Genomic DNA, 24162 nt, shown 5'->3' with positions numbered 1-24162 from the left:
CTCACACACACACAGACTCACACACACACACACCAACACACACTCACACACACTCACACACACACACACACTCACACACTCACACACACAGACTCACACACACACACCAACACACACTCACACACAAACACGCACACACTCACACACTCACAAACACACACACAGACTCACACACACACACTCACACACTCACACACTCACACACACACTCACACTCACACACACACACAGACTCACACACACACACACACCAACACACACACACGCACACACACACAAACTCACACACACACAAACACACACGCACACACTCACACGCACACACTCACACACACACACACACACACTCACACTCACACACACACACTCACACACACTCACACACTCACACTCACACACACACACACACACACACACTCTCACACACACACATAAACATGCACACAGACTCACACACACACCAACGCACACACACTCACACGCACACACTCACACACACACACACTCACACACACACTCACACACACACTCACACACTCACACACACACATGCACACACATGCACACACACTCACACACTCACACTCACACACACACTCACACACATGCACACACATGCACACACTCACACACACTCACACTCACACACACTCACACGGAGCTCCACCTGAGCCCAGGGGTGCCCTCACCTCATCACACTGCATGATCCGGTGGGTGATGGCCTTCAGTTCCGCCATGGCCTTCTCGTCCTGGAAGTCACAGGGGAAGGCCTCTGTCCACTCCTTCAGCAGCTGCACGACCTTGGCTGAGAAGGACTTCAGCGTGGCCTGGGGAAGGCACAGGGAGGCCTGACCACCAGAGTGTGACAGGACAAGTGGTATGCCAACCTCAGGACCGCTGGGGGGGCGGGGAGAGACCACGAGGGGGGGAACACGCCCCCCAACAGGGCACCTGCAGTCTTGTCAGACCTGCTTTGGTGCACATTCGTCTTGGGGACCCTGAGAAAGAAGATACCTGCCCAGAAGGGCTCCTGGCAGCTAACTGGGCTCCCATTTTTGAAAAACAGCCAAGCAGCTGTCTCTAAACAGGGGTCTCTCATGCAAGCCACACGTTAGGGAGAAGCCTACACTGCACTGCCCATCTGCACCAGGTTCCTGCCATTGGAGCCAAGCTAATGAAGTTCCTGCAATCCTATTTCAACCAATAGGATGACACTTTCCCCATCCAATCAGACCTGTGCAGCTGAATCTCCATTAACACCATCAGAGCCACTCCATTCTGGCCAATCAGGGCAGTGCTTTTTGGACCAATCAAATTGTGAGGATTTAGAGTTCATTTGCATAAGGACAGACCAATGAGGGACTAGGGACAGGGACCTCTCTATATATGTCAGCCCCCTGTTGATTGGGGTGGAGGGGAAAGCTTGCGTCTCCCTGGCTGGAGGTGAAATGTCACTGGCTGGCCAGAGCACCCACAGCACCCAGAGCTGCCTCCCAGCCGTGCTACTCCAGACCTGAGCTGTGCCACGGCTCAGAGCTGGCCCACACTGGGCTGTTGTCACAGCCATGCTGTCTCCTAACTGAGCTGCTTGCACTGGATGAAGTTTCCTTCTCCGCCACACCCCAAACTAGAGATTCTTGTTGGCATTGAATTGGTGCCAACGGCCATCATTGGCACCCTTAAGGCAGTAGTTCTCTTTTCACTTAAGTGAACTCATTTTCAAAAGCCCCAAACTTCAGCCGGTGTCTGTCCCCTCGTGCCCACAGCGCCCTCCCGGGACAGCCCCTCTGCAGAGGAGACTCAGAAGGCCCAGCCTGACGGGCCTCTGCCGCAATCCTGCAGAGCCAGCCTCGGGGAAGGAGGGTGAGGGAGCGTCGCGCAGCCCGGGGGGGCCGCCAGCTCCCTGACAGCTTGCCTGCCACCCCTCTGCCCAGACCCTGGGCTTCTAAAACCTCACCCCCAGACCCAGGGCCTCGGAGCTGCGTTTCCTGGCCATCCTGACTGCCCACAGCCCGGTTCTGTCAGAGGGACCACAGTGGCAAATGGCCCTGTTTGTGTCGCTGAGAACACCCGTGAGCAGACACCAGCCTGAGGCTGCTGCGCCTGACCCAGAGGGGCAAGGCCCCAGGCCCCTCTGGCTTCTTTTGCATCGACTGGAGCCAGGCCTCTGTGGGGGGTCCTGGCCCTGATCAGGAGAGGGGGGTATGCCCACCACTGGGAGGTGTGCATGCCCAGGACGTCGGGGGGGGGGGGGCGGGGGGCAGGCTCGGCCAATGCTGCCAGCTGCGCTCAGCATGCTCCTCTTAAAGCGGGCAAGGGAGCAGCCAGAGCACCGGCAGGTGCATCAGTCAGCGCGCCGTTACCTTCTCAGCCCCGGCCTCCAGCTGCTGCCTCTGCTCCAGGTAGATCTGCCCCACGCGGGCCAGCAGGTCGTGAGGGGGCACGAAGACCCGGGAGCTCAAGAGGAACGTGAAGATGTATGTTCTCTGAAGGAGAGAAAAGGAAAGGAGAGAGGGCGAAGTGTGGGTTAGGCATGGGGCCCCTGCCTGCTGCTCCCCTCGTCCCTGCTGGCTCCGCAGGCAGCGGCGTGGCTCTGCGTGGCTTACTTCACCGTGGACGCCCCGTGGCTGCCGGGCACAGACCACCCCCCCTTCGCAGCGGCTCAGGCCTCCCCGGTGAGCTCAGCTCCCACAGTCTCACTCCACCGGGCTCCTCCCCACCCTTCCTCCTGCCCCACGATGGGCGCTACCCCAACCTTGGATGTGGGCAGGACCCTCCATTCTGGGTGAGCCTGCTGCCAGCCCCCCGTGCTCACTGGCCTGGCTCCAAGCCTGCTTCTCCAGGTCCCCCCTGGGCCCGTGCCCACTGCCACCAGAGGCCGTCCCCCCCACACACCAGGGCTGAGGTGACAGGAGCCACCCTGCAGGCCCTGAGAGGGGCTGTGGGTGGAAGGAGGGGGCTGTGGATGGATGGGACGAAGGGTTTGTGGATGGAAATAAGGGGCTTGTGGATGGAAGAGTAGACAGCACCCCAGCAGGGAGGTGGTGTCAGACTCGGTGGGTAGGCCTGAACTTCCCAGAAGCTCAGTGGTCCCCAGTACCATCAGCTAAAAGCTGGAGGGCATGGAGGGTGGGGGAACTCCTCCCCCACTTTCTGTTTTTAAATTGACTTTTATTGATTTCAGAGAGGAAGGGGGCGGGGGGAGAGAGATATAGAAACATCAATGATGAGAGAAAAATCATTGATCGGCTGCCTCCGGTACGCCCCACACCGGGGATCAAGCCAGCAACCTGGGCGTGTGCCCTGACCGGGAACTGAACCTGACCTCCTGGTTCATAGGTCGATGCTCAACCACTGAGCCACACCAGCCGGGCTCCTCCCCTCTTCCATAGGCTACGTCTGGCTCACAAAGGCCAGAAAGCCCATCCCTGCCTGGGGACGAAGTGGGACCGGAAGGGCCGGCACACTTGGCTCTCAAAGGGACAGGCAGGCCACGGCTCTCAGAGGCAGAGCAGACCCCCACATGACAGGGGAATTCCTTCTCTCTCTCACGTTGAGGTGAAGAGGGCAGAGCTGGCCCTGCAGTGCGGGGGCTGGCGGAGCCAAATGCTGGCGGTCCCCTCTTCACTTCGGACTCTGGCAGTTGATGCACAAAGCAAACTCCCCAGCTCAGGGCCGGGGCACGTGCAGGCTGAGGGCTCACAGGACTCCCCAGCATCTGGCTGCCCCTTAGACTCCGCTTCCTCCCCGGGACCTGCACAGAGCCTGCAGCCCACCCACTGGCCCACCAGGGCCATCTCCCTCCTTCCTGGAGGCCACAGGGAAGCCTCCGCCCCTGGCCTGCCTCTCCCCTCCCGTGACCCTCCCGCCCTGTCCCGGAGCAGCTGCCCCGCAGCCCGGTCCCCCGCCCCCGGCCCCGGCACTCACGTCGGGGTAATAGTCCACCGTGGGGACCAGGTGCTCCATCAAGGCCTCCAGGGACCCCGAGACGAGGCGGCCGTCCTGGAAGATGAGGTCCCCGGAGCCGCCGGCCCCGCCTCCTCGCTCCCCCATGCCAGGCGGCACCTGTCCGCTACCGCTGGGCCCGAGCACGCCGGAGCAGAGGATGGACGTCTGGGGCATCGCTTCCTGTGAGAGAGGAGCAGCCCTAAGGCATCGCGGCGCCTCCTCCAGGTCCCCCGGCCCCCGGGGAGTGGGGTGTTGTCGGACATCAGCTGGAGCCCTGGCCGGTGGGGCTCCATTTGCTGAGCATCATCCTGTGCCCTGAGAGGCTGCGGGCTCGATCCCCGTCAGGGCAGGTGCAGGAGGCAGCCAACCTGCTCCCCTCTCTCCCCGATATTTCATTCTTTCTCTCTCCCTTCCTCACTCTCTAAGAATCAATTTTAAACCTTTTTTTTAAAAATCACAGACATCAGCTCAGGTGGACGGGTCTGCAGCCGCCGGGTGTCTTCGGCACCTGCTCCATGCGCCCCGGGCCTCACTCCAGTGACGGGCACACAGCCTGGCCCTGGATGGGGGCCCCTGGCAGAAAAGAGCCACGCCTGTGCCCGGAGGAGAACTGGACACGCGCGGTGGGGGCGGGTCGGCCGCCTCAGGCAGGGGCCGTGGCACACACTGATGCATCCGCTGTGCGGCTCTCCGGGCTAAGGAGGGAACGTTTGAAGCATAGAGATCGCAGGTGCCAAGGCCCTGAAGCCAGCGTGTGGAGAGGGGTGGGAAGGGAGGATGGTCTGAAGAGGGACCAGCTGGACCGTGCACACTCCGGGGCCAGGGTGCGGCATGCTGTTTCTCTGATAAGGCAGGAGGAGTGGGAGCGCTGAGCATGGGAGTGGCCTGACTAAGGGTGGAGGTCACTTTGGCTGCCACGTGGAGACCCAGCAAATGAGGGGCCCGAAAACCAGCTGTGGAGAGATTGCCCAGGTCAGGGGGTGCTGAGACAGGTTAGCAAGCCCGGGCAAGTGGAACAGGGAAACAGACAGATACTTAACCAGCCCACCAGTTTTCAGCCACTAATCCTGTCTTCCCTAAGCGAGGGCACTTTCCCTTCCCTCCCAGCCAGAGGGAAGAGCTTAGACCACCTGCTCAGAGGCCGGAGCAGACACACAATGAGTGCCACTGACCGAACACACCCACGGACTGACCGCGTCAGGGGAATCAGTCTCACTGGCTCATCTGCTTAGAGCTGGGGACTATTCTACTGAGACCCTCCCCGAACTGCCCTAAATGCCCAGCCTTGATTTTTTATTTTATTTTATTATTTTTTTAAATATATTTTCACTTATTTCAAGGAGAAAGGTAGAGAAAGATAGAGACATCAATGATGAGAATCATTGATCAGCTGCCTCCTGCATGCCCCTTAATTTGGATGGAGCCTGCAACCCTTGATCGAGCCTGCATGTGCCTTTGACTGGAATCGAACCTGGGACCCTTCAGTTCACAGGCCGACGCTCTATCCACTGAGCCAAACCAGCTGGAGCAATGCCCAGTCTTTAAAACCCTCCAGAGGAAGGACCCAGCAGGCTCTCCCTTTCCCTCCCTTCCTTCCCCCAGGCGTGTTACCTCTGCCTTTCTCCCTCCTAAGCTCCAAGGGCCTTTACTACCTCCACGACTTTCTAAATAAACTGTCCTAGAATCTGAGTTCCCGGCTCCGAAAGCTTTTCTTTGCTGAACTCGGGAACCGATGTCCGCCGTCGCCGCCAGTCACAGCGGAGGCAGAGGGGCCGCCTTCGGATACTGCGGACGGTCTCTGGCCAGCGACTACCCAGCCCGGGAAAGCGTGAGCATGGGCTAAGGAAAGATCTGGAGCGTGCTCTGGGGCACGTTGGGTTTGACGTGCCTGTCACACGTAGGTGCTGGGCGCTCCCGTGCTGGGGCTGCCCGGTGGCCTGGCCACGTGTGATGGAGCAGGGGTCCCACCTCCCACCACTGCCCCAGGGCTCTCAGGAGGCCTGCGAGAGTCAAGCCCTGGGACTGCCCTGGCCTCCCTGCCTGAGGCAGCAGCCGCACCGAGAAGGGCTCTCTGGGGATTTGCCAGCCCGAGGCTTTGAAAGCTAGTCCTCCCTCGTGCTGCAGATGTGGCCTGACCTCTACTACACACACACACACACACACACACACACACGCACACACACACACGCGCACACACACACACAGGTGGGCTGAGGTCAGAGTGAGGAGCTGGGCCTTCCTGCCATGGTGGTGCCATGGTCAGGCTACGCCCTCTGGTCACTAGCAAGCAGGTGCCACTGCCCCAGTGCCGGCCTCCCAGGCAGCCCCGTGCCCGCCCTCGCCCGGGGCAGGGCTCCCAGGCCCTCCGTGCTGACCTGGCCCGTGCTGCCACTGTCCCTCGCCCAGCCTGCTCGCAGGCCCAGTGGGATGCGTTCTGGGCCATTCTGGCTCAGCTTCCCTTCCGTGCAGACCAAACCGCAGTCGCCATTATTTTACTGCCATGAGAAGGCCGCAGGCTGCTGCCTCTTGGAGGCCACACAGAGAACCAACTCCCTCCCCAAGCACATCCACTGAGCCTCCCGGCCGGACACCTGGAGGCGCCTTGGAATCCTCCGGAAACCCTGTGCCAGGAGGGCAGAGCGCCAGGCAAGTCCCCGCACAGGCAGGAGGGAGTGCCCACCGCGGCTCCCCTCCAGGGCGGGCCTCGGCTCGCCGAACATGCAGCAGCCCCCTCAGGCCCGCGCCTCCCGGGCTCGGAGGCCGAGAGCCACCGCCTTGAGCCGCCCTGCATTCTTCAGAGGTTGAAACAGAAGCTCATGGGAAGGAACTCGGCCGAGGAAATCTTAGGGTTTCCAAGTCCAGTCCTGGGTCACTGCCTCCAGGAAGCCTCCCTGGGTTAGTCCCTGGACTGCTGGATGCTGGAGGCTGACAGTGGCCTTCGCATCCCCCCGCCGCTGAGCCTGGCCCACGGTGCTCACCGGGACGGAATGTGTTACAGGTTTGAATACAGTTTGCTGACATTTAGACTCGCTATGTGTGGGATGAAATAACAAAGGCGGGCTCCCAGGCACCCAGCACCCGCAGCTGCTCTGGGGTGCCGTCCCTGGCTCCCGGGGGCACTGGAGCCCCGCACTCCACCGGAGACCCGTGTGCTGTGGACAGCTCCCCTGTGGAGGCTGCAGGCCGCTCTGGCCAGGAGGTGCCAGGGGAGGGCACCAGTGCCCCTCTAACTCACACAGACCCTGAGGTCCCTCACGGGGCAAGGCCACCGCAGCGGGGACAGTCTGGAGCTCTGAGTCAGCACGACTCAGCCTTTGTGGAGCCTCAGACAAAAACTTCACCTGCTGAGCATTTGCAACTGCCCTCCATCATGCACACAGACACTGCCCACACAGCACACACTCAAACAAAGCACATATGCACAGTGTACATGCAATGCACACACACAGTGTGCACAAACATACACGGTGTGCACACACACAACATGCACAGAGCATACACACACAGTACATACACAGCACACGCATGCATAGAATACAATATGCACACATGCAGTGTGCATACATGTACATCATACACTGCAAACACACATACACAGCATGTATACATGCACAGCACACACATGCACACAGTGCAAGAGTGTATGCACAGTGTGCATACATACATAACATACAGCATGCACACACATGCACAATGTATGCACATGTGTGTAATGCACATGTGTGCACACCTGTTAAGGGGCACATTGCACCAAAGCATAGGCAGCATGGAAGCCGCCTGGACTGAGGGCCCAGGGGGAGAAGAGGGCAGCTCAGCAGGGCAGCCTGGGTCTGGAGTCTTCTGAGCCTTCGAGAGGGAGAGGGGGGTCTCAGGCAGCCCCAGTGCTGGGAGAGACCCAGCGAGAGGGGGAAAGAGAGCTTTAGGGGTTGTTTGCAGAGGATCACAAATGAAATTCCCTTTTGCAGCCTCTTCAAGAGACTTTAGCTTGAGATTGAAGGGCCACTCCTGCTACAGTGCTCTCTCATGTGGTCTCAACAAGCTGAGCCTTGGGGGACCCAGGCCTCTGCATTGGGCAGCAACGGAGAGAGGAGGAATCCTGCAGGCGCAGCCCTGCACACCCATGTGTACACTTTTAGAGACCTGTGGCACCGTCCTACTCACAAACTCGGTATGCCTGAGATGGCCTTCAGCGACAGACAGCCCCACTCCCTCACCCCAGGAGCCCTGGTCCCAGGAGTGCAGCTATGGCAGAGACCTGAACCCTTATGGGCCAGCACGGCTTTCCTCTGACAGCGAGCATGCAGTCAGAGCACCCAGTCAGAGCACGCAGTCAGAGCACGCAGTCAGAGCACCCAGTCAGAGCACACAGTCAAAGCACCCAGTTAGAGCACCCAGTTAGAGCACCCAGTCAGAGCACCCAGTCAGAGCACCCAGTTAGAGCACCCAGTCAGAGCACGCAGTCAGAGCACACAGTCAGAGCACACAGTCAGAGCACCCAGTTAGAGCACCCAGTTAGAGCACCCAGTCAGAGCACCCAGTCAGAGCACCCAGTTAGAGCACACAGTCAGAGCACGCAGTCAGAACACACAGTCAGACACTGCTGAGAGCACCCAACGGCACTCATCGCTACACCTGCAAGTCTCTTTACTTGACTTGGCCCCTGGGCAAGGGTGCCCTCCCTCCCCGGTGCTCTCCTGCCTCCTGTACCGAAGGCCCACCAGGTCCTGGGAGGCCTGACACCGCCATGGCCTCCGCAGCTGAAGTCACACGGTCCCTGGGAGAGGCCACAAATGATGGTGACTCCGGAAACCCGCCCAGCATCGCAGGGACCCTGGCAAGCTGTCGTGCCCACAGCTCGGGGCAGCCCTGCCACCTCCCTGGGGTGCCCACGCCAGGCTCTGCTCCCATAGGGAGCTCTCAGGCCTGCGTTCCAGCCCTCAGGGGCCAGGGGCCCTGCCCAGGAGCAGGACGGAGGGAGGGGGAGAGGACAGAAAGAGGCTCAGGTGGCCAGGAGGGACAGGGGCCTCGTCCTCCAGGAGCCACATGGAGGGGTCACAGCTCTGACCAATGGACTCTCCGAGGCCTCGAGGGCAGCTACCTGCTCCTGCCAGCCTACTCCAGGGCACATGCGGGGAGAGGCGGGTGCTCAGGAGCATTCACCCCAGCACCCGGTGTCTGCAGAGCACGCCTCTAGCCCCGATGGGCTGGCGGAGAAACACAGGAAGGTGGCACCACGGTAACAGCCAGCCTCAGGCACAGCCAGCTCGACCCAGCTGAGGGCGGGATGACAATGGGAAGGGGACAGTCTCCTGCTCAGCGACAGGGACGGTGTCAGGCCTCCACTCACCCGTGAAAAAGAGGAGCTCTGGGGCCAGTGCCCAGGGCACAGCCAGAATTTTAGGACCTTCCGGACCCTGCATCCACAGCCGGGACATCTCTGAGGAACAACGGGAGCAGAGCCCAGCTTTCTGTCGTCTGTTCGTCCAGGAGCTGGAGTCTCTGTGTGCTAAGCGTCACACGTCTCATCTCGCCCAGTACGAGCCCTCTGCCCTGGGGCACACAGACCCCCACTTCTCAGATGAGGACTGGCACGCATCTGCCCAGGCCTGCCCGCCTCACAGCCCTGCTCCTTCCCAGAACTGTCACTTCCCCTCGTCGCTGTCCTTGGCCCGCCCGGCTCTGAGCATTGGGCAGAAGCCTGCACCTGTGCACACAGAAATGTCCGTTCCTGGGCATTCTGCATGATCCCAGGAGCCAAGAGGCTCCCAGCTTCCTGGACACCAGACAGAAATGGCCCTCAGCGCCCTGGCGGCGTGCTCAGGGTTAGAGGATCAGCCCTCACACGGAAGGGTTACGGGTTTGATTCCCCGTCTGAGTCCCGGTCAAGGGCACATACAGGTTGCAGGTTCGTTCCCCAGCCCTGATCAGTCCAGGTGTTCTCTTGCATCAACGTTTCTCTCTCCCTCTTCCTCCTCTCTTTCACTCTTTCTCAAAAAAATCAATGGAAAAAAATATCCCTGGGTGAGGATTAATCAAAAATACATAAATACATAAAGGGCTCTCAGGCCCAACCTGCATGAGACCCCTGGAATCTTCTCAACGTTGGAGGAGCGGCCAGTAGCCCCGCCCTGCCAGGCTGTGCACAGGGTGCTCCCCCCTGAGGCAGCGCACACGCTCACACACACGCAGGCGCTTCTATTTTTTAACCTGCTCAACAAATCGGAGAGTATTTTTAGCTCAGCAAGCTGTGAGGCATCACAATTAGCAACTGAGACTTCCACACTCTGCCAGCCTCCCTTCTGCTCTCTGGGAGACACCGGGACGGCGCCCGGAGGGAGCAGGTGCCAGCACTGTGCCCCCACCCGGGGGCTGCTTAACCGAGAGGCCAGACTCTGGCAGAGATCTTGGAAGGGGTGCTTCGGTCGGTGGAGCAGTCTCGAGTTTCATGCCGCCTGGTTGGGAGCAGGGCAGGAGCACACGCAGCCAGAAGAGGCTGCTGGGGAGAGAACCGTGCTGGCTGGTTGGGCCGGGCCAGCGGCAGGGAGCCCAGCCTCCTGTCCCACCTGCGAAGTGACCTCCATCACCTGGTGATTCTCTGAAGTCCTGTGCCCTGGGGTGTGGCAGGAGGTGGGATGCTCCACAGAGCCCTTCTCCTTGTCCCTCCGTCCACTCTCTCACTCGTCCATGCCAGCAGGCCGCCTGGGCCTGGAGATGCAGCATGGAGGATGCGGCCTCAGTCCTGCGGAGCCCGGGAGCAGGCCGCGGACGGCTGGCCCAGGACCCAGGACAAGGCCCTGGGTTTATGGGTGAGCAGCGGCCGGTGCTCTAAGAGGAAGACTTGGCTTCCTGGGGAGGGGAGGTCTGAGCCTGAGGAGAATGAATGCTGGGGAAGGAAGAGCCTGAGAGAGAGGATGGGCTGGCGCCAAGGCCTTCGGACCAGTCTGCCTTCCACCGCGTTGGCTTTCTGGAAAGTCTCCCGGGAGCACTTCCCACTGACTCCCTCACTCCAAAACCAGCGTCTCCCAATGGCCTGTGTCATTCTTGCTAAACTCGGATCTGTGCCAGGCTGGGAACCCACCTCTGCCCTGGAGTCAGGTCACACGGAGTCTCCTCCCACAGCTCTGGGAGCGGGAGAGGGCCCCTCCCTGCCCTCCTCCAGCACAGCACAGCCCAGGCCTGCACTGGCCTCCAGGGGGCGCCTCCAGCAGGATCTGGCAGGTGACCCTTTAGGGGACAGTCTGGGGAGCGGGATTAGCAAAGGGGCCCTCACTTTGCATAGCAGGGAGCTCTAAGCAGGAAGTTTCACGTCAAAGCAATTTGTAACTGAAATGTTTAAATGTACTAGAGGCCCGTTGCACGATATCCGTGCACAAATAGGCCTTCCTTCCCCTGGCTTCCCTCCCAGCCCCCGGGAGCCGGCACATCCCGCTCCCAGCCCACCCGAGAACCTGTCAATCCTCACTTCTGTCTGGAGCACCACTCCTTAGCTCCCTCCACCATCCCCCTTCCCCTCACAGCAGGCTTCACACAACTCTCCACCTGCATATGCAAATTAACCTCCATCTTTGTTCTTTAATTTGCATACTCACTCTGATTGGCTATGGGCATAGCAGAGTGATGGTTAATTTGCATGTTTCTCTTTTATTAGGTAAGATAGCCCTGACTCTGGGATTTTTTGAGCAAATGCAAACCCTTTGGGTAAACTGTAGGGGGTCCTCTGCAGGGGTGAGGATTTGGGCCTACCCTGAAGTCACACCACCTGAAGGGGGGAGTGGGAGGGGACTACCCCTGCCCAGCTAAGGCCATTGGGATGCCTTAGGAGGACACGCTGGCCCCATCCCTGCAGCTCCCACCTCGCATCCTTCCAGCCCAGTGGGCACTGGGTGGCCTCCAGGCCCAGAACCTGTGACTAAACTGTCACTAAGACTCTGCCTGCGTAGGGGGAGGGGGGGGCTGGATGAGTCAGGGGCCCATGGCAGCCACCTCAAAGAGGGAAAGGTGACGGTGAGGGAGGCTTCCTGGTCTGGATGGAGGCTGGGATCACACGGGACAGACGGCAGTACACGCTGCCTGTCCTTTCTGTGAGCATGGGCCTGTCTTGGCTGCCTCCCTCCGGCCACGCATGGCAAGAATCAGGCTTTGCACCCCACGTAGGCCAGGCCAGGGGGCAGAGGCAGTGGCACCACCTTATTTCCCCATCCTCTCCCTTAGTCTTCCGTCCTCCGGCCCTGGTGTCCCCAGCTGGGCTCACAGACCAGAAAACGCGGCCAGAGCAGCAGGCCAGCAGTGGATGGTGGCTCACCATGGCCTCTGTGGTCCCACCTGCGGTGCCGGGTGCTGGGGGAGGGGGCAGATGGAGGCAGCAGGCGCTGGACCCTCTGGCGGGAGGAGAAGAGGGCTGCCCACCCCCAGCTCAGCCGCCTGCCCTCTCAGGTCCTCCTTCCTCTCCCCTCCTCTCTAATTCTCTGCTCCTGAAAGCCCCGGTCCCTCCCTCCTCACCGCACACACACACACACACCCGCTTCCCACTCCGGGGCAAAGTGGCCCTCGCCCAGTAGCCTGCCAGGGCCAGGCCCTCTGGGAGTCTCTGCACAGAGCGCAGGCGAGAACCCCTACTCAGGAGTCTTCCTGCTCAGCTCACCAGCATTTCCAGAGATCCCAGTGGTAAAGAGGCTCTGGGAGCCAGGACCCTGCCAGCCAGGCCTTGCACCTGCCCCAGGCGGCCCGGGTCTGTCTGCCTCCAGCTCAGGTGGCTGGTTCCCAGAACCCTGGGGACCCGCTTCCTGCAGCTCTGCTCCCTCCTCCCCTCCTCCCCTGCACCCTCCGTCCACAGGGAGGAAGGCCCAACCTCAACAACCCCCAACAACGGAGGGGTCTGAGCAGGAAGCTCCCGCTGGGGCTGTCCTTCCCCCTCCAGGTCCTTCCCAGCTCTGAGCTGGAATGTGTCCCCTGAACTCCAGAATGCCCTGGCTACGCAGGGTCTGGCTGCCAGCATGAGCTGGGGGCCCCGCAGGCCGGGAGGAAGGCCTGAGCACCCCGTGAGCGGGAGCCAGCACCCCCCTCTGCACCGCCAGCACCTACTTCACAGGTGGCAGTGAGCAAGGCATGAGGCCACCGCGCTCAGGGCACGCTTAGGACCTGCTGGTTTGGGCAACACCAGAACCAGAGGCCATGACGGGCACTTGTCCTCAGGGTTGCCTGCTGCTTTCTTAGACATAATAGATCTGGGGGCAGGTGCTGCTGCTTCCCCGGGCCCTGGGCCCCTCTTGCCGCCCATGCCCAGCACAGCTCCTGTGCCCCTCCACAGACAAGGAAAACATGGGGAGAAGCTGCCTCCGGCGTCCAGCAGGCTCGTGGCCTGGTTGCTCTGCCCTGTCCTGGCACCTGGGGCCTGGAGCAGCCCTGGCCTGGGGTGGGGAGTGGTAGACGTGACCCATCTCCAGTCCTCCCGCTCCTCCCACTCACCCTTTGGACTTCCACCAGGGAGTCCTTGAGAGGACATGCAGGCCCTGTCCCTGAAGCTCCACCTCGCATCCTTCCAGCCCAGTGGGCACTGGGGCCAGAGGGCAGCGGGGGACGCTTCATTAAGCCAAGCGTCAAGAGCTCACGTTCACAGGTGCCACGAGGTGGCCAGGCTCACCCGCCCGTGCCCTCGGGGCTGAAGGCCAGACTCCGGCCAGGCGGCCGCCGCCATGGGAACCGGAGCCGGGCAGCACCTCCTCGGCCGAGCCGGTCCGGGCCCGGGCAGATGCTGGTCAGGGAGGCTTTGTGCAGATCCGTGATTCATATTTTCCTCTGGATTCCTCCCGGTTCCCAGATGCTATCTGCATTGACTGAAGGCATCTCGCCCTCTCCTCTGCGCACTCCTAAACACAGATTCTGCCGAGTCTGGGGTTTCGTCTTCTTTTTCCTCCTCCTCTTCTCCTTTTTTGTCCACTCAGCTTCTTCTGCGGCTGCCCAGGGGACAGAATGTCATTGTCCACAATAACCATCCCATTATTGAGATGGAACAGCGAGGGGGAGAGGGAGCGTGTCAGAGAATCCCTGCCCTTTCCCACGAGCCACTGGCTTCCCACTCAGGTGGGGGGGGGGGGGCGCTCAAGGCAGGGGGCGGGTGGTGGGAAGGCCTGGAGCCTCCTCTCCCCCTTCACCTCTGGCCTCTTTCCCTCTTGAGCCAATGCCATCAGTTTCCAAGGGAACTGCCCCCCCCCCCCCCCACACACACACACACACACACGTGGGTGGTGACTCCAGCTCCTGGAGGCTGAGCAGGCACAGGCTAGGATGAGCGTGTGCGAATGAGGAAGTCTTAGCAGCCAGGCCCGTCACTTCTGCTGTCCCTCCAGGTGCCTCTGAGGCAAAGGGAGGGCCGGTGCAGACCCCACCTCAACGGCAAGTGCTCCCCTTGGACCCCTTCCAGGCCGGGGAGGTGGGGGGGGGTGACCCCCGTAAGACTCCGGCCAACCAAGTGCTCCCACAGGGAAAGAGGAGGACCCAGGTTCCAGAGGGAGCACTCCGCAGCTCCTCGGCCCAGGCAGCATGGCCCTGAGCGAGCAGGACAATGACGGGCGGCCAGAGCCCAGGCTCCTGGAGGCCCGGGAGGCGCCCTCTGGATGAGGCAGGCCTCCACCCCCAAGCCTACCTGGATGCTGGGATACAAAAGAAAGAAAACGCCGTTCTTTATTTTTAAATGGCATTCAATTAGGCTGACACATTAAACACAATACCTTTCCTTAAAAAACAAACAAAAATCCACTTCCTTCCCTTGAATTTCATCCCCCTGTCCCTGGGCCCTCACGGTGCTTCAGGAGCAGAGGATCTGTGCCACCCGAGGGTGGAGGGAGGGGACACCTAGCTCGCCTCGGGGCCGGAGCCAAGGCCTGTCCCGACCCTCCAACAGAAACCCCTCCACCCCTGCCTCTCTCTGTGCACAGACAGCTCCCCGCCCCCCATGCCGTGTCCCCTGGCCCAGGCGGCTGAACCTGCCCAGCCCCCAGAAGTCCCACCAGCACAGCCAGCGCCAGCCCCGCCCCCAGGGCAGCGCTTCCCCCCTCGCACAGTCCCACCTTTCTCGTCTCAGGAGGGGCCCCTCAGGACCGCCAGAAGCCATCCACCCCGGTGTTAAAGCTCCAACGCGGGGCAGCTGGGCTCTGAACCCTGGGGAGTGTGACCACCACGATCTGATCCGAACCCAGGCCATCTGCGCAGACTCAGAAGCACGATGGAGAGAAGCAGGTGAGGGCCCATGGGGGCTGCTAGGGCCCCTGCAAGACAGAGGGCCCGCTGTGCAGTGCCCCCGAGGGGCCCTTCCTAAACCAGCCCAGCTCTCTCTCTGCCAGTGAGGGACACTCACAGACGACTGCCCACCTACTGGCCACCTGCACGTCCCCACAGCGCCCTCCAAGGCGCCGAGGCCTACAGATGAGGGGCCGCCCTGGAGGCTGGGACGGCCACACGGTGGCTGTGCCCAGGAAGTGGGCCCAGCGCCCACACCACGCAGGGAGCGCCTCCTCATGGGCCAGACAGGAGCCAGGACAATCAGGAGTTCCTGCTCTTCCCGAGCCTGGTAGACACCCAAGGAGACACCGGTGGGAAGGAACGGAAATGCTGCAGTGCCTCCAAGGGAGGTTGGGGGTGGAACCATGAAGAGACAAACGCAGGAAACACCATGCCCTACACACAGGATGGCACTCCTGCATCAGAGTGCCCATCGCAGCGTTTACACACCATAGCGCCAGTGAGGCCCGCAGGGTCCCAGACGGAAGCCGACAGGCAGCATGACGTGGACAAGCCGCTGAGCATCAATGGTGAACGGTGAACCAGAGTGCACACCCACCTCACAACGTCTCCCTAAATCATGTTTGGGTTCAAAACAATCAAACTCCAATCACAGACACATCAGAAAAACAACCCTGGTGAGGAAACGCCTTATGCAATTTGGTATGGCTAAAGCTGTACCCGGAGAAAAATTCATAGAATTCAGTAGAGCTTAAAGAAACACACACAAAGAAACGAATGAATTAAACTCTTGATTCAAGAAGCTGAAAAGAGTTTCTAAACAAAAGAGGCATCAGCAAACTGGAGGAAGGAATCACTAAGAGATAAATTAGTGGATTTAATGAAAGAAAGAGTAGAACTTGCTGATTACACTCAGGAACTGATTTTCTTTGAAAATACACGTTAAAAAATTAATCTCTGGCAATTCTAATCGACAAAACGATCGAAGAAAGGAAGGAGAATGGCAGTGAGGGAAGGAGGGAGGGAGGAACTTGGGAGGGAGAGAAAACTCAAAAATATAGCTATTGGGAATGAAGATATGGAGAAGAAACTTAAAAACACACACACACACACAAACTATGTAGGTCTGCGCTAAAAGACTGAAAGCAGTTTGAACTAGGATATTACCTAGAAAATACAAGTAACCAAAATACACTAAAAAAGATTAGAGCAGAAAGACCAATAACCCTAGTACAAATTAAGTAAGCTGACAGCCAACTAAACCTCAGAGAGAAGTAAAAGCAAGCCATAGCTGACGCAGTTTCTAAAGTGAATTACTTCCGGCCTTGGAGAGTACGATGATTTTATTTTATATTCAAACCAGCTCAGCCGCACGATTCGCGTTGAAAACCTTTCCTGTTCATTGTATGACGCTAACGTAACGATGATTTATAAATGCGACAAACGTGTCCCCTAATAGAAAATTACACGGGCCCTAAGGAGAGCCTCGGAAGAAATACAGTCAGCCATCCTGCGAGAGCGGTGCCTGGTGCAGGGGGAGCGCTGTGTAAAGTACATGATTGTCTAACCACTGAGCGGTTCGCCCAGAACCAATACGTAACAATAAAAAGGAAAGCACGGATGAATTTCTGCCTGTGGATACAGATGACAAATACCCTGAGCGCTCTCAGGCACAGCCGGGCCTGACCCCCGGGAGTCAGTCCAGGAGCATGGGATGCTCTCACTCCGAAGAGCTAATACGTCAACACGTTAACAAGCCCGCGGAGACAGACGTGTGACGGTTTTGCTGAGCACGGGAAAGCGTTCGATGAAACCGGATATGATTACCCGTTCTTGGTGTACCCTCTTGGCGATTAATGTGTGAACAGAGCATACTGGTCATGAAGAAGAATATTTACTTGAAATTTAAGGCCAGATTCAGACTTAACCATAGAGCATTAGAGGCCTTCTCATTAAAATAAAAGCATGCCAAGGCCACGGTCATGATTTAACGTGGCTTTGCACCTTTTAGGAATCACAGAAAATAAATAAAATAAAATAAAAACGTTAGAAATGGAGAGGTGGAATGTATCGTATATGCTGTAATGGGATTAATTTATCGGGTTTTCCAGGAATCCAAACTGGAAATCTGTTCCAGCTGATGAGAGTTCACTCACAATTACCTAACACACAGTATCTAAAACGAATAGCTTCCCTGCCTGTCCCCCTCCCCAGAGACGTTCCCGCGGAGTTCGCGGGGAGCAGAAACGAATGCTCACTCCAGCGGCCTGAGGGAGGGGCGGGTGTGAGCAGGGGCCTGCACGTTGGGTCTCTCAGCCATTGGCCAGGGACACAGTGTCCCCAGTGGCCTGCTCTGTCACCCAGGGCTGCCCCGGCCTGTAGCCTCCTTCCTGGCCCATGGCACGGCACCACTCCGCCCTCCGGGCTGGCCTGCAGGCCTCCAGCTCCTTAGGAACTTCTCTCCTTCTGCTAAGGACATGCTCCCAGCCCAGCGCCCCAAGGGCGAGCAGGCTCTGGGGTCAGCCAGGCCCAGAGAGCATGCAGGCTCCCCCTGTTCCTGTTGCTGCTGCAACCTCTGACCCCTTGGCTGACCTCAGGCAAGCGGGGCCCCGGCGCCTTCGTTTCCCTGGGTGTGAAACTGGCCACGCGCTGTCTCCTGACTGCGGGCTTGTTCTTTCCTTTCTTCCCTCACTCACTCAGTGACCAAACACCCATGAGGCCCTGCTGACCCGTGCCTCACACTGGGAAATAGAAGCCAGGGACCTCCGTGTCTGCTGGGGAGACAAGTGTAACATCACAGTGCCGTGTGAGCAATTTGGGATTAGGGGTCTTTGCTGGGTGCTGAGGAGGAACAAGGGCAGGAGAACTAACGCTGAAAAGAGAAAGCAGGAAGGGCTGCCTGGAGGAGGTGATTTTTCAGATGGGTTTCTAAGGATGACCAGGAGTTTCCCACTGGGCTAAGCGAATGAAAAGCGGGGCAACATCACAGATCTCCAGGCTGACACCCCAGTCCCGAGAGACCTAGCCCTCCTCCAGTCACTCCCAGCAGTCACCCTGAAGGGTGACGTCCAAGGAGCCCAGAGGTGTGGACTCATGGCAGTCTTCCTGCTTAGCTCACCATGAGAGCCAGGACCCTGCTCCACAGGTGCCAGCTCCATCCTGCGCCCAAGTCAAACCCTGCCCATCCCAAAGCCAATGCATGATTCTCTCCCCAGAGGGCCCTCTCTCCCCCTGCTGCTCAGCCCTGGAAGACTGGTCCCTAGCTTGATGGGTATGCGACCTGCAGGTGGCGCTGTCCCCTGACTCCCCGCCTCAGCCAGCCCCCAGGCACACAGCAGCCCTGTCTTACTGGATGAGCCAGCTGCTCCCCTTCCCTCTCCGGTGGAGCTCACTGAAGGGCCTCCCGGCTCCTCGCAGGAAGCCCAGCGGATGGGGCGGGTGCGTGGACAGGCCGCCCGGGACCAGGCTGTCCTTAGGCAGCGGGGACAGGTGTAGGCAGTGTGGCCAGGAAGTGGCAGGGGCGCACCGGGTGGAAAAGCTCAGGCTCCAAGTTAGCACTCCAGGCCAGACCTCCCCTGAGCTGGGACTCTCCCGGGTAGGTCACCTGGCTGCAGGGCGGGTGGTCTCACCCATGTGCCACCTCCAGGACCCTCCACCCTGCACGGCACACACAGCAGCCCTCCCTGGGGCTCCAGAAACAAACCGTGATGTCTGCTCCCCAACTCTGTCCACTGCCTCCCCCCACCCCCCTGGTCCACCTGCATCCTTTCTCCCCTCTGCGGAGGGCATGCTCTCCCTCCAGCGGGGACACCTCTCCCCCCACAGCACCGCACCCCTGCAGTCAGTGAGGCCTGAGCAGCGCCTCCTCTCCCCCACTGCTGCCTCCCAGCCTGGTGCCCTCAGCCCCCTCACCTGCTGGCCCCAGGGTCCTCGCCTGCTCTGCTCCTGACACGGCCTCCAGTCCGGCCCTGGACACAACCCTTCCCCTTCAAAGCCCGCCTGGTCCTTCCTGCTGCGCCCTCTCTCCACTCCCCACCTCAGGTGTCCCTGGGTCAGACTCCATGCACAGACAGCACAGCCGAGGCCGTCCAGTCCACCCTCCCCAAGTGCAAACAGCTCCTGCGCTGGCCAGGACTCTGCGCACCAAGTGGCCGGGCCCCACGAGCCAGGCTGGGGATGGTCATCGCCGGTCCCAGAGAGGCCCTCCTCTGGTGCCCCGGCTGCATTCAGCGCCAGCACCGGGGTTGGAACAGAGGGCACACCTGGCCACACTGCGGGGTGCGGCGCGTCTGAGAGGCAGGCCCCCATAAACAGCCATGGACAGGCAGCACTCACGCTGGGACTCACCGCAGGGCAGGTATTGGCCTCCCGCCAGCAGAGAGGAAGCTGCCGGCACCTGGACTCCTCTCCTGACCCCACAGGCATCTGTGTCTCCCCCCCACCCTCACCCCCCAGTCCTGCCCCACACACCTCCCTCTCTCCCCCAGACACCCCCTATACAAACAGCACAAGTTTCACAGGCTCTCACTCCGCCCACGGGCCTCCTCATCACAGACCCCCTCCCTGGGCCTCCTCCGGGCTAACAGGGCCCTGGCCCCCAGAGGCTAAGGCAGGGCCCAGTGACCTCCTGGTCCACCAGCCTGACTGCCGGTCCCGGAGGCCACCCTGTCTGCACCTGCTCCAGGCTGCTGTCCCTGCTCCCTGGCCTGTTCCCCGCAGGAGTCCCTGCCGGGCTGGCCGGTGCCGCAGCCACAGCCCGTCAGGAGGGCAGGCGGCGGGCCATCCACCGCGCGGAGCCCGGGCGCCGCCCGCCCGGCCGCAGGTGCCCCTGGAGGAGACGCAGAGGTGGCTGTGTGGGAGGGGGGTAGAGGGGGGCCTGCCTCTGGGCCAGACCGGAGGTGTGCGGGAGGGGCCGGGGGGGGGGGTCCCCTCCTTCCCGGGTGGCAGAACCTCCGGGTCCTGTGCAATGGGGTCTCCCCGGCGCTTCCCGCGGCGCCGCCCGCAGGACCCCACCTGCCCGCCCCGCCTACCTGGGGCTCCGGGCGCATCCCGGCCGCTGCGCCCCGATCCGCTCCCCCTGCCCGGCTCCGCCCTCCCGCTCCAGCCCTGGCGGGCGGGCGGGGCGGGGTGGGACGGGGGGACCGCGGGGACCAGCGGGGCCAGAGCCGGGAACCGGGCGGGAAAGCGAAGCCAGGCCGGGAAGCGGGCGGGGGCCGCGGGGGAGGCGCCGGGTGGGGCCGGGCGAGCGAAACGCACGGCGGGGGCGGGCGGGGCGGGCGGGGCGGTGCTGGGCTGCCGGGCGGGACGGGAGCCCTGCACCCCATTCCCTCCGCCAGCACCCCCCTCCCTGCCTCACCGGCCTCGCTTCGGGGATGTCCAGGATACAGCCGGAGGGGCGGGACCGCGCCCGGCTTGGCTGCCTCCGGACGGGCGCACCCGGGGAGCCGGTGACAGGTCCCCTCCGCCCGCCCCTACCCCGACCCGGGCGCGGAGTTTGTAGGGACCAGACGGACCGGCCCAGAGCGCCCCCTCTGGGAGCTGGGAGCTGGGAGCCCGGCGGCTGGTGGGAGAGGAAGACCCATCACTAGAGAGGAGCAGGGACATGGTTTTTCCTCAAGGAGGAGCCAGGGTGCCCAGAGAGGCGCTGGTCAGGGCCCTGGAGCTCAGGAGCAGCCCTGGAGCGGGGAGGGGACCCCTGTCAGTGTCTGGCGGTTCCCGGGATGCCCACCTTCGCCGGGCGTGCAGGAGACAGCTCTCCTCCCTGCTACCCCCACTTGTTTGCCGGCCGCCTCACCAGTCAGGAGATTAAGTTTTGAAAACACAAGTGAAAAAATAATTGACAGCCGATTCCCGGTTCCTCCATGGCTGTGGGTCCGGGATAAGGCCCGTTTCTGGACCTCGCCCCGTCCCCATACAGTGGAGAAGGGGACAGCCTCACTCCCCAGTAATTTGCTTCGAGGAATGGGGGGCTGTGCTGGGTCCGCGGGCTGGCCTGCCCCAAGATGGTCCCAGCCCCACGCTCCCTGCTGGGCCTGGAACTCTGCTCTCGCTGCTTCAGCGCCTGTAGCCCTCACCATGGTGGGCAGCGGGCAGAGAGGGAGTACCAGGCAGAAATGGGCACGCTGCCTTGACCCAGTGGCTCAGTTGGAGCATCATCCTGCACACCAATCAGGTTGTGGGTCTGATCCCCAGTTGGGGCACAGATAGGGGGCAACCGATCAATGTTTCTCTCTCACATCAATCTCTCTCTTTCTCTTTCTTCCTCCCTTCCCCCCTCTCTCTCTCAAATCAATAAAAAGCACATCCTCGGGTGAGGATTAAATAATAATAAACGGCCAGGGCTGCAGGCTGCTAGCACATCAGCCCCCAAACCTCCACACACCTGCTCCCCTCTGCCTCTGCTGTTCCTGTCGGGCCAGCAGGAGGGCGCAAACTCCAGTGGCCTCTGCAAGGGCCTGTGGCACCATCAGGCCAGTCGGGCACTGGGGTCCTGGACCTGCACGGATGGCTGCAGAGCACCAAAGCGGGTGAGCTGGGTCTTGCCCTAGAGACGCCTGCCCCGCCTGTCCCCGCCGCCTCAGCCCTGCCCACAGCCCTGCAGGACATCTGGTCGCTGCGGTGTCCATAGTATTGTCTCAGGGAGTCCATGTGAGCAGTTAAAACCCCTCTGCCACCTGCACCCCGAGAGAGCCTTCCCCTCTGCCTCTGTGACAGCCAGAGGAGGGGCCGCGCTGGCACAGCTGCAGGTGCCTTCCTGTACTCACCGAGTGGTTTCCCAGGTGCGCTCACCCACAGAACTCGCCTGCTCCCCCGGAGGCTCCCCCAGGAGGAAGGAGGACCACTGTCTCTGCCAGGAGCATCCTCACAGACACAGTGGCCCTCTCCTCCGTCACAGGGGTGAGCAGGTGGTGTTTGTGTGCGCGCCTGGACTGCATCTCCATCCTTCCTAGCCCGGGCTGCGGGGACGGGAGTTCCAGTGCTCCCCCTGCTGGCCGCTCCCCGGCTTGAAGCTGTGGGAGAAGCTGAGGGCTGTGGGCTCACACAGGACCCCCATTACCTTAGTTAGTCTCTTTGAGGGCTGCGCCTCAGCTCTGCCATAAAGCCTAGATGAGTCCCCAGGCAGTCTCATGGCCATCACTTCTCCCCTCCTTACACCCCACAAACTCCGCCCTCCAGCTGGCACACCAGAAGGCTCTGCCTGGTGCTGGCAGGGACCCTGTGGGAGCTGCTTGGAGGCAGACAAGTGGGCCCCGGACATAGTGCCTCCCTCTACACAGGCTGGTTTCTATTGTCTTGGGACGTGTCCACTTGATTTTTACCTCCAAGACTTGTGTTATTACCCACCCTCCAAACTGTCCTTCTCGTTCCCCCTCTGCCCCAATGCCTGTCACCGCCTCCAGGAAGTCTTCCTGACCCTGGGAACAGCCTCAAGGGCCACACCTTGGACTGCCAGCCCACGGACAACATGCACCTTACGCCCTAGTCTTCCTCCCACCACCTCTCACGGAAGGCTAGTGGCTCCCCACAGGGCCCCTCCGGGAGAATCGGAGCTCCCGTTTAGGCTCCTCGAGTCAAACGTTCTGTGTGAGATTAGTGATGTCTGACCAGGTGAGGGTGTGGAGGAAGGAATCACTAGGGCCCTGGGACTGCATTCATTTGTGGGTTCTTCGACAATTGGCTGGTAATTTACATTCCTAACTCGAGTAGTCACTTAAACACACACACACACACACACACACACACACACACACACACACACACTTTTATTGATTTTGAGAGAGAGAAAGAAAGGAAGAGGAAAGAGAGAAATGGCAATGTGATAGCAAAACAATTATTGGCTGCCTCCTGGACACCCCCTACCGGGGATCAAGCCCACAACCTGGACATGTGCCCTGATGGGAATTGAACCAGCAAACCTTTAGTGCACAGGGCAATGCCCAGCCAACTGAGCCACACTGGCCAGGGCGGGTGAGCATTTACTAAGTGTTAAGTTCTCAGAGATACAGTCCCTGCTCTGCTCTCAGGGTTTATCTCAGGGCTATGGGATGCAGGATGGTCAACACGTAAACAAATGAACAAAATTATAGCTGCAGCCGAAACTGGTTTGGCTCAGTGGATAGAGCGTCGGCCTGGGGACTGAAAGGTCCCGGGTTTGATTCCGGTTAAGGGCATGTACCTTGGTTGCAGGAACATCCCCAGTAGGAGGTGTGCAGGAGGCAGCTGATCAATGTTTCTCTCTCATCAATGTTTCTAACTCTCTATCTCTCTATCTTCCTCTCTGTAAAAAAATCAATAAAATATATATATTTTTTAAATTGTAGCTGGTGATGAGAATGGCTACGGCACGGAGTGTGTGGGTCCAGGAGGCCTCCTTGGAGGCGAACCTGGAGCATAGACTGCTCGGCGGGGCTGCCAGCCTGTGAAGGCACCAGGAGGACATGCCAGACAGGGAGCCCAGCAAGTGCCATTGCCCCACGGCTCGAAGGAGGTCAGTGCATTCAAGGCACGGACACCAATGCGGGCGGCTGCAGCGAAAGACAGTGGACGCTCCTGGCTGTCCTGGGCATCCTCCAGAGTAGGGGTGTCGAACTCAATCAGAGAAGGGGCCAAAATCTAAAATCCAGCCTAAATCGCAGGCCGAATGGTTTACTGAACAGTCATAAACTGTCATTGTGATGGAAACGCAGTGGAGTGCAGTGATGACAGCGCAGTGCGGGCCACATTGCAAGGCCTGGCGGGACGGATTTGGCCCGCGGGCCTTGTGTTTGACACATGTGCTCCAGAGGCTCGGCAGAGTGGCCGAGAGGAGGCGGGATGGGGGTCCCTGCTCCTGAGAGGTTTTCACCGGGCAGCCTGCTGACAGCCTCCACAGCATTCACAGGGAGCTGGGCTCACAGTCCTAACCTCCTTGGGGCTGAACCTGCGGAGCTGTTTCCCAGTGGCTGGAAGCACTTCACTGGTTCAGATGAGGTCGAG

The 24162-nt window shown here is 60.4% G+C and overlaps 1 protein-coding gene across 2 annotated transcripts in view; it reads right to left on the bottom strand.

The window, feature by feature from the left end:
• The window catches only part of RASGEF1A (RasGEF domain family member 1A), a 50648-nt gene that overhangs the window by 5197 nt on the left and 21289 nt on the right, over positions 1-24162 (bottom strand). For both annotated transcript variants that reach the window (XM_045581665.1, XM_036438021.2), the window contains 3 exons: positions 3928-4128; positions 2364-2486; positions 690-827 (listed from right to left, as the gene is read on the bottom strand). In XM_045581665.1, coding sequence (XP_045437621.1) covers positions 690-827; positions 2364-2486; positions 3928-4122 — 456 coding nt within the window. In that variant the 5' untranslated portion in view covers positions 4123-4128. Of the gene's footprint in view, positions 1-689; positions 828-2363; positions 2487-3927; positions 4129-24162 lie in introns of those variants that run through there.

The sequence above is a fragment of the Pipistrellus kuhlii genome, unplaced genomic scaffold (assembly GCF_014108245.1).
Source record: "Pipistrellus kuhlii isolate mPipKuh1 unplaced genomic scaffold, mPipKuh1.p scaffold_m20_p_15, whole genome shotgun sequence".
Classification (NCBI taxonomy): Eukaryota; Metazoa; Chordata; class Mammalia; order Chiroptera; family Vespertilionidae; genus Pipistrellus; species Pipistrellus kuhlii.
The sequence above is the reverse complement of the archived record's forward strand: the minus strand, read 5'-3'. Positions and strand labels throughout refer to the sequence as shown.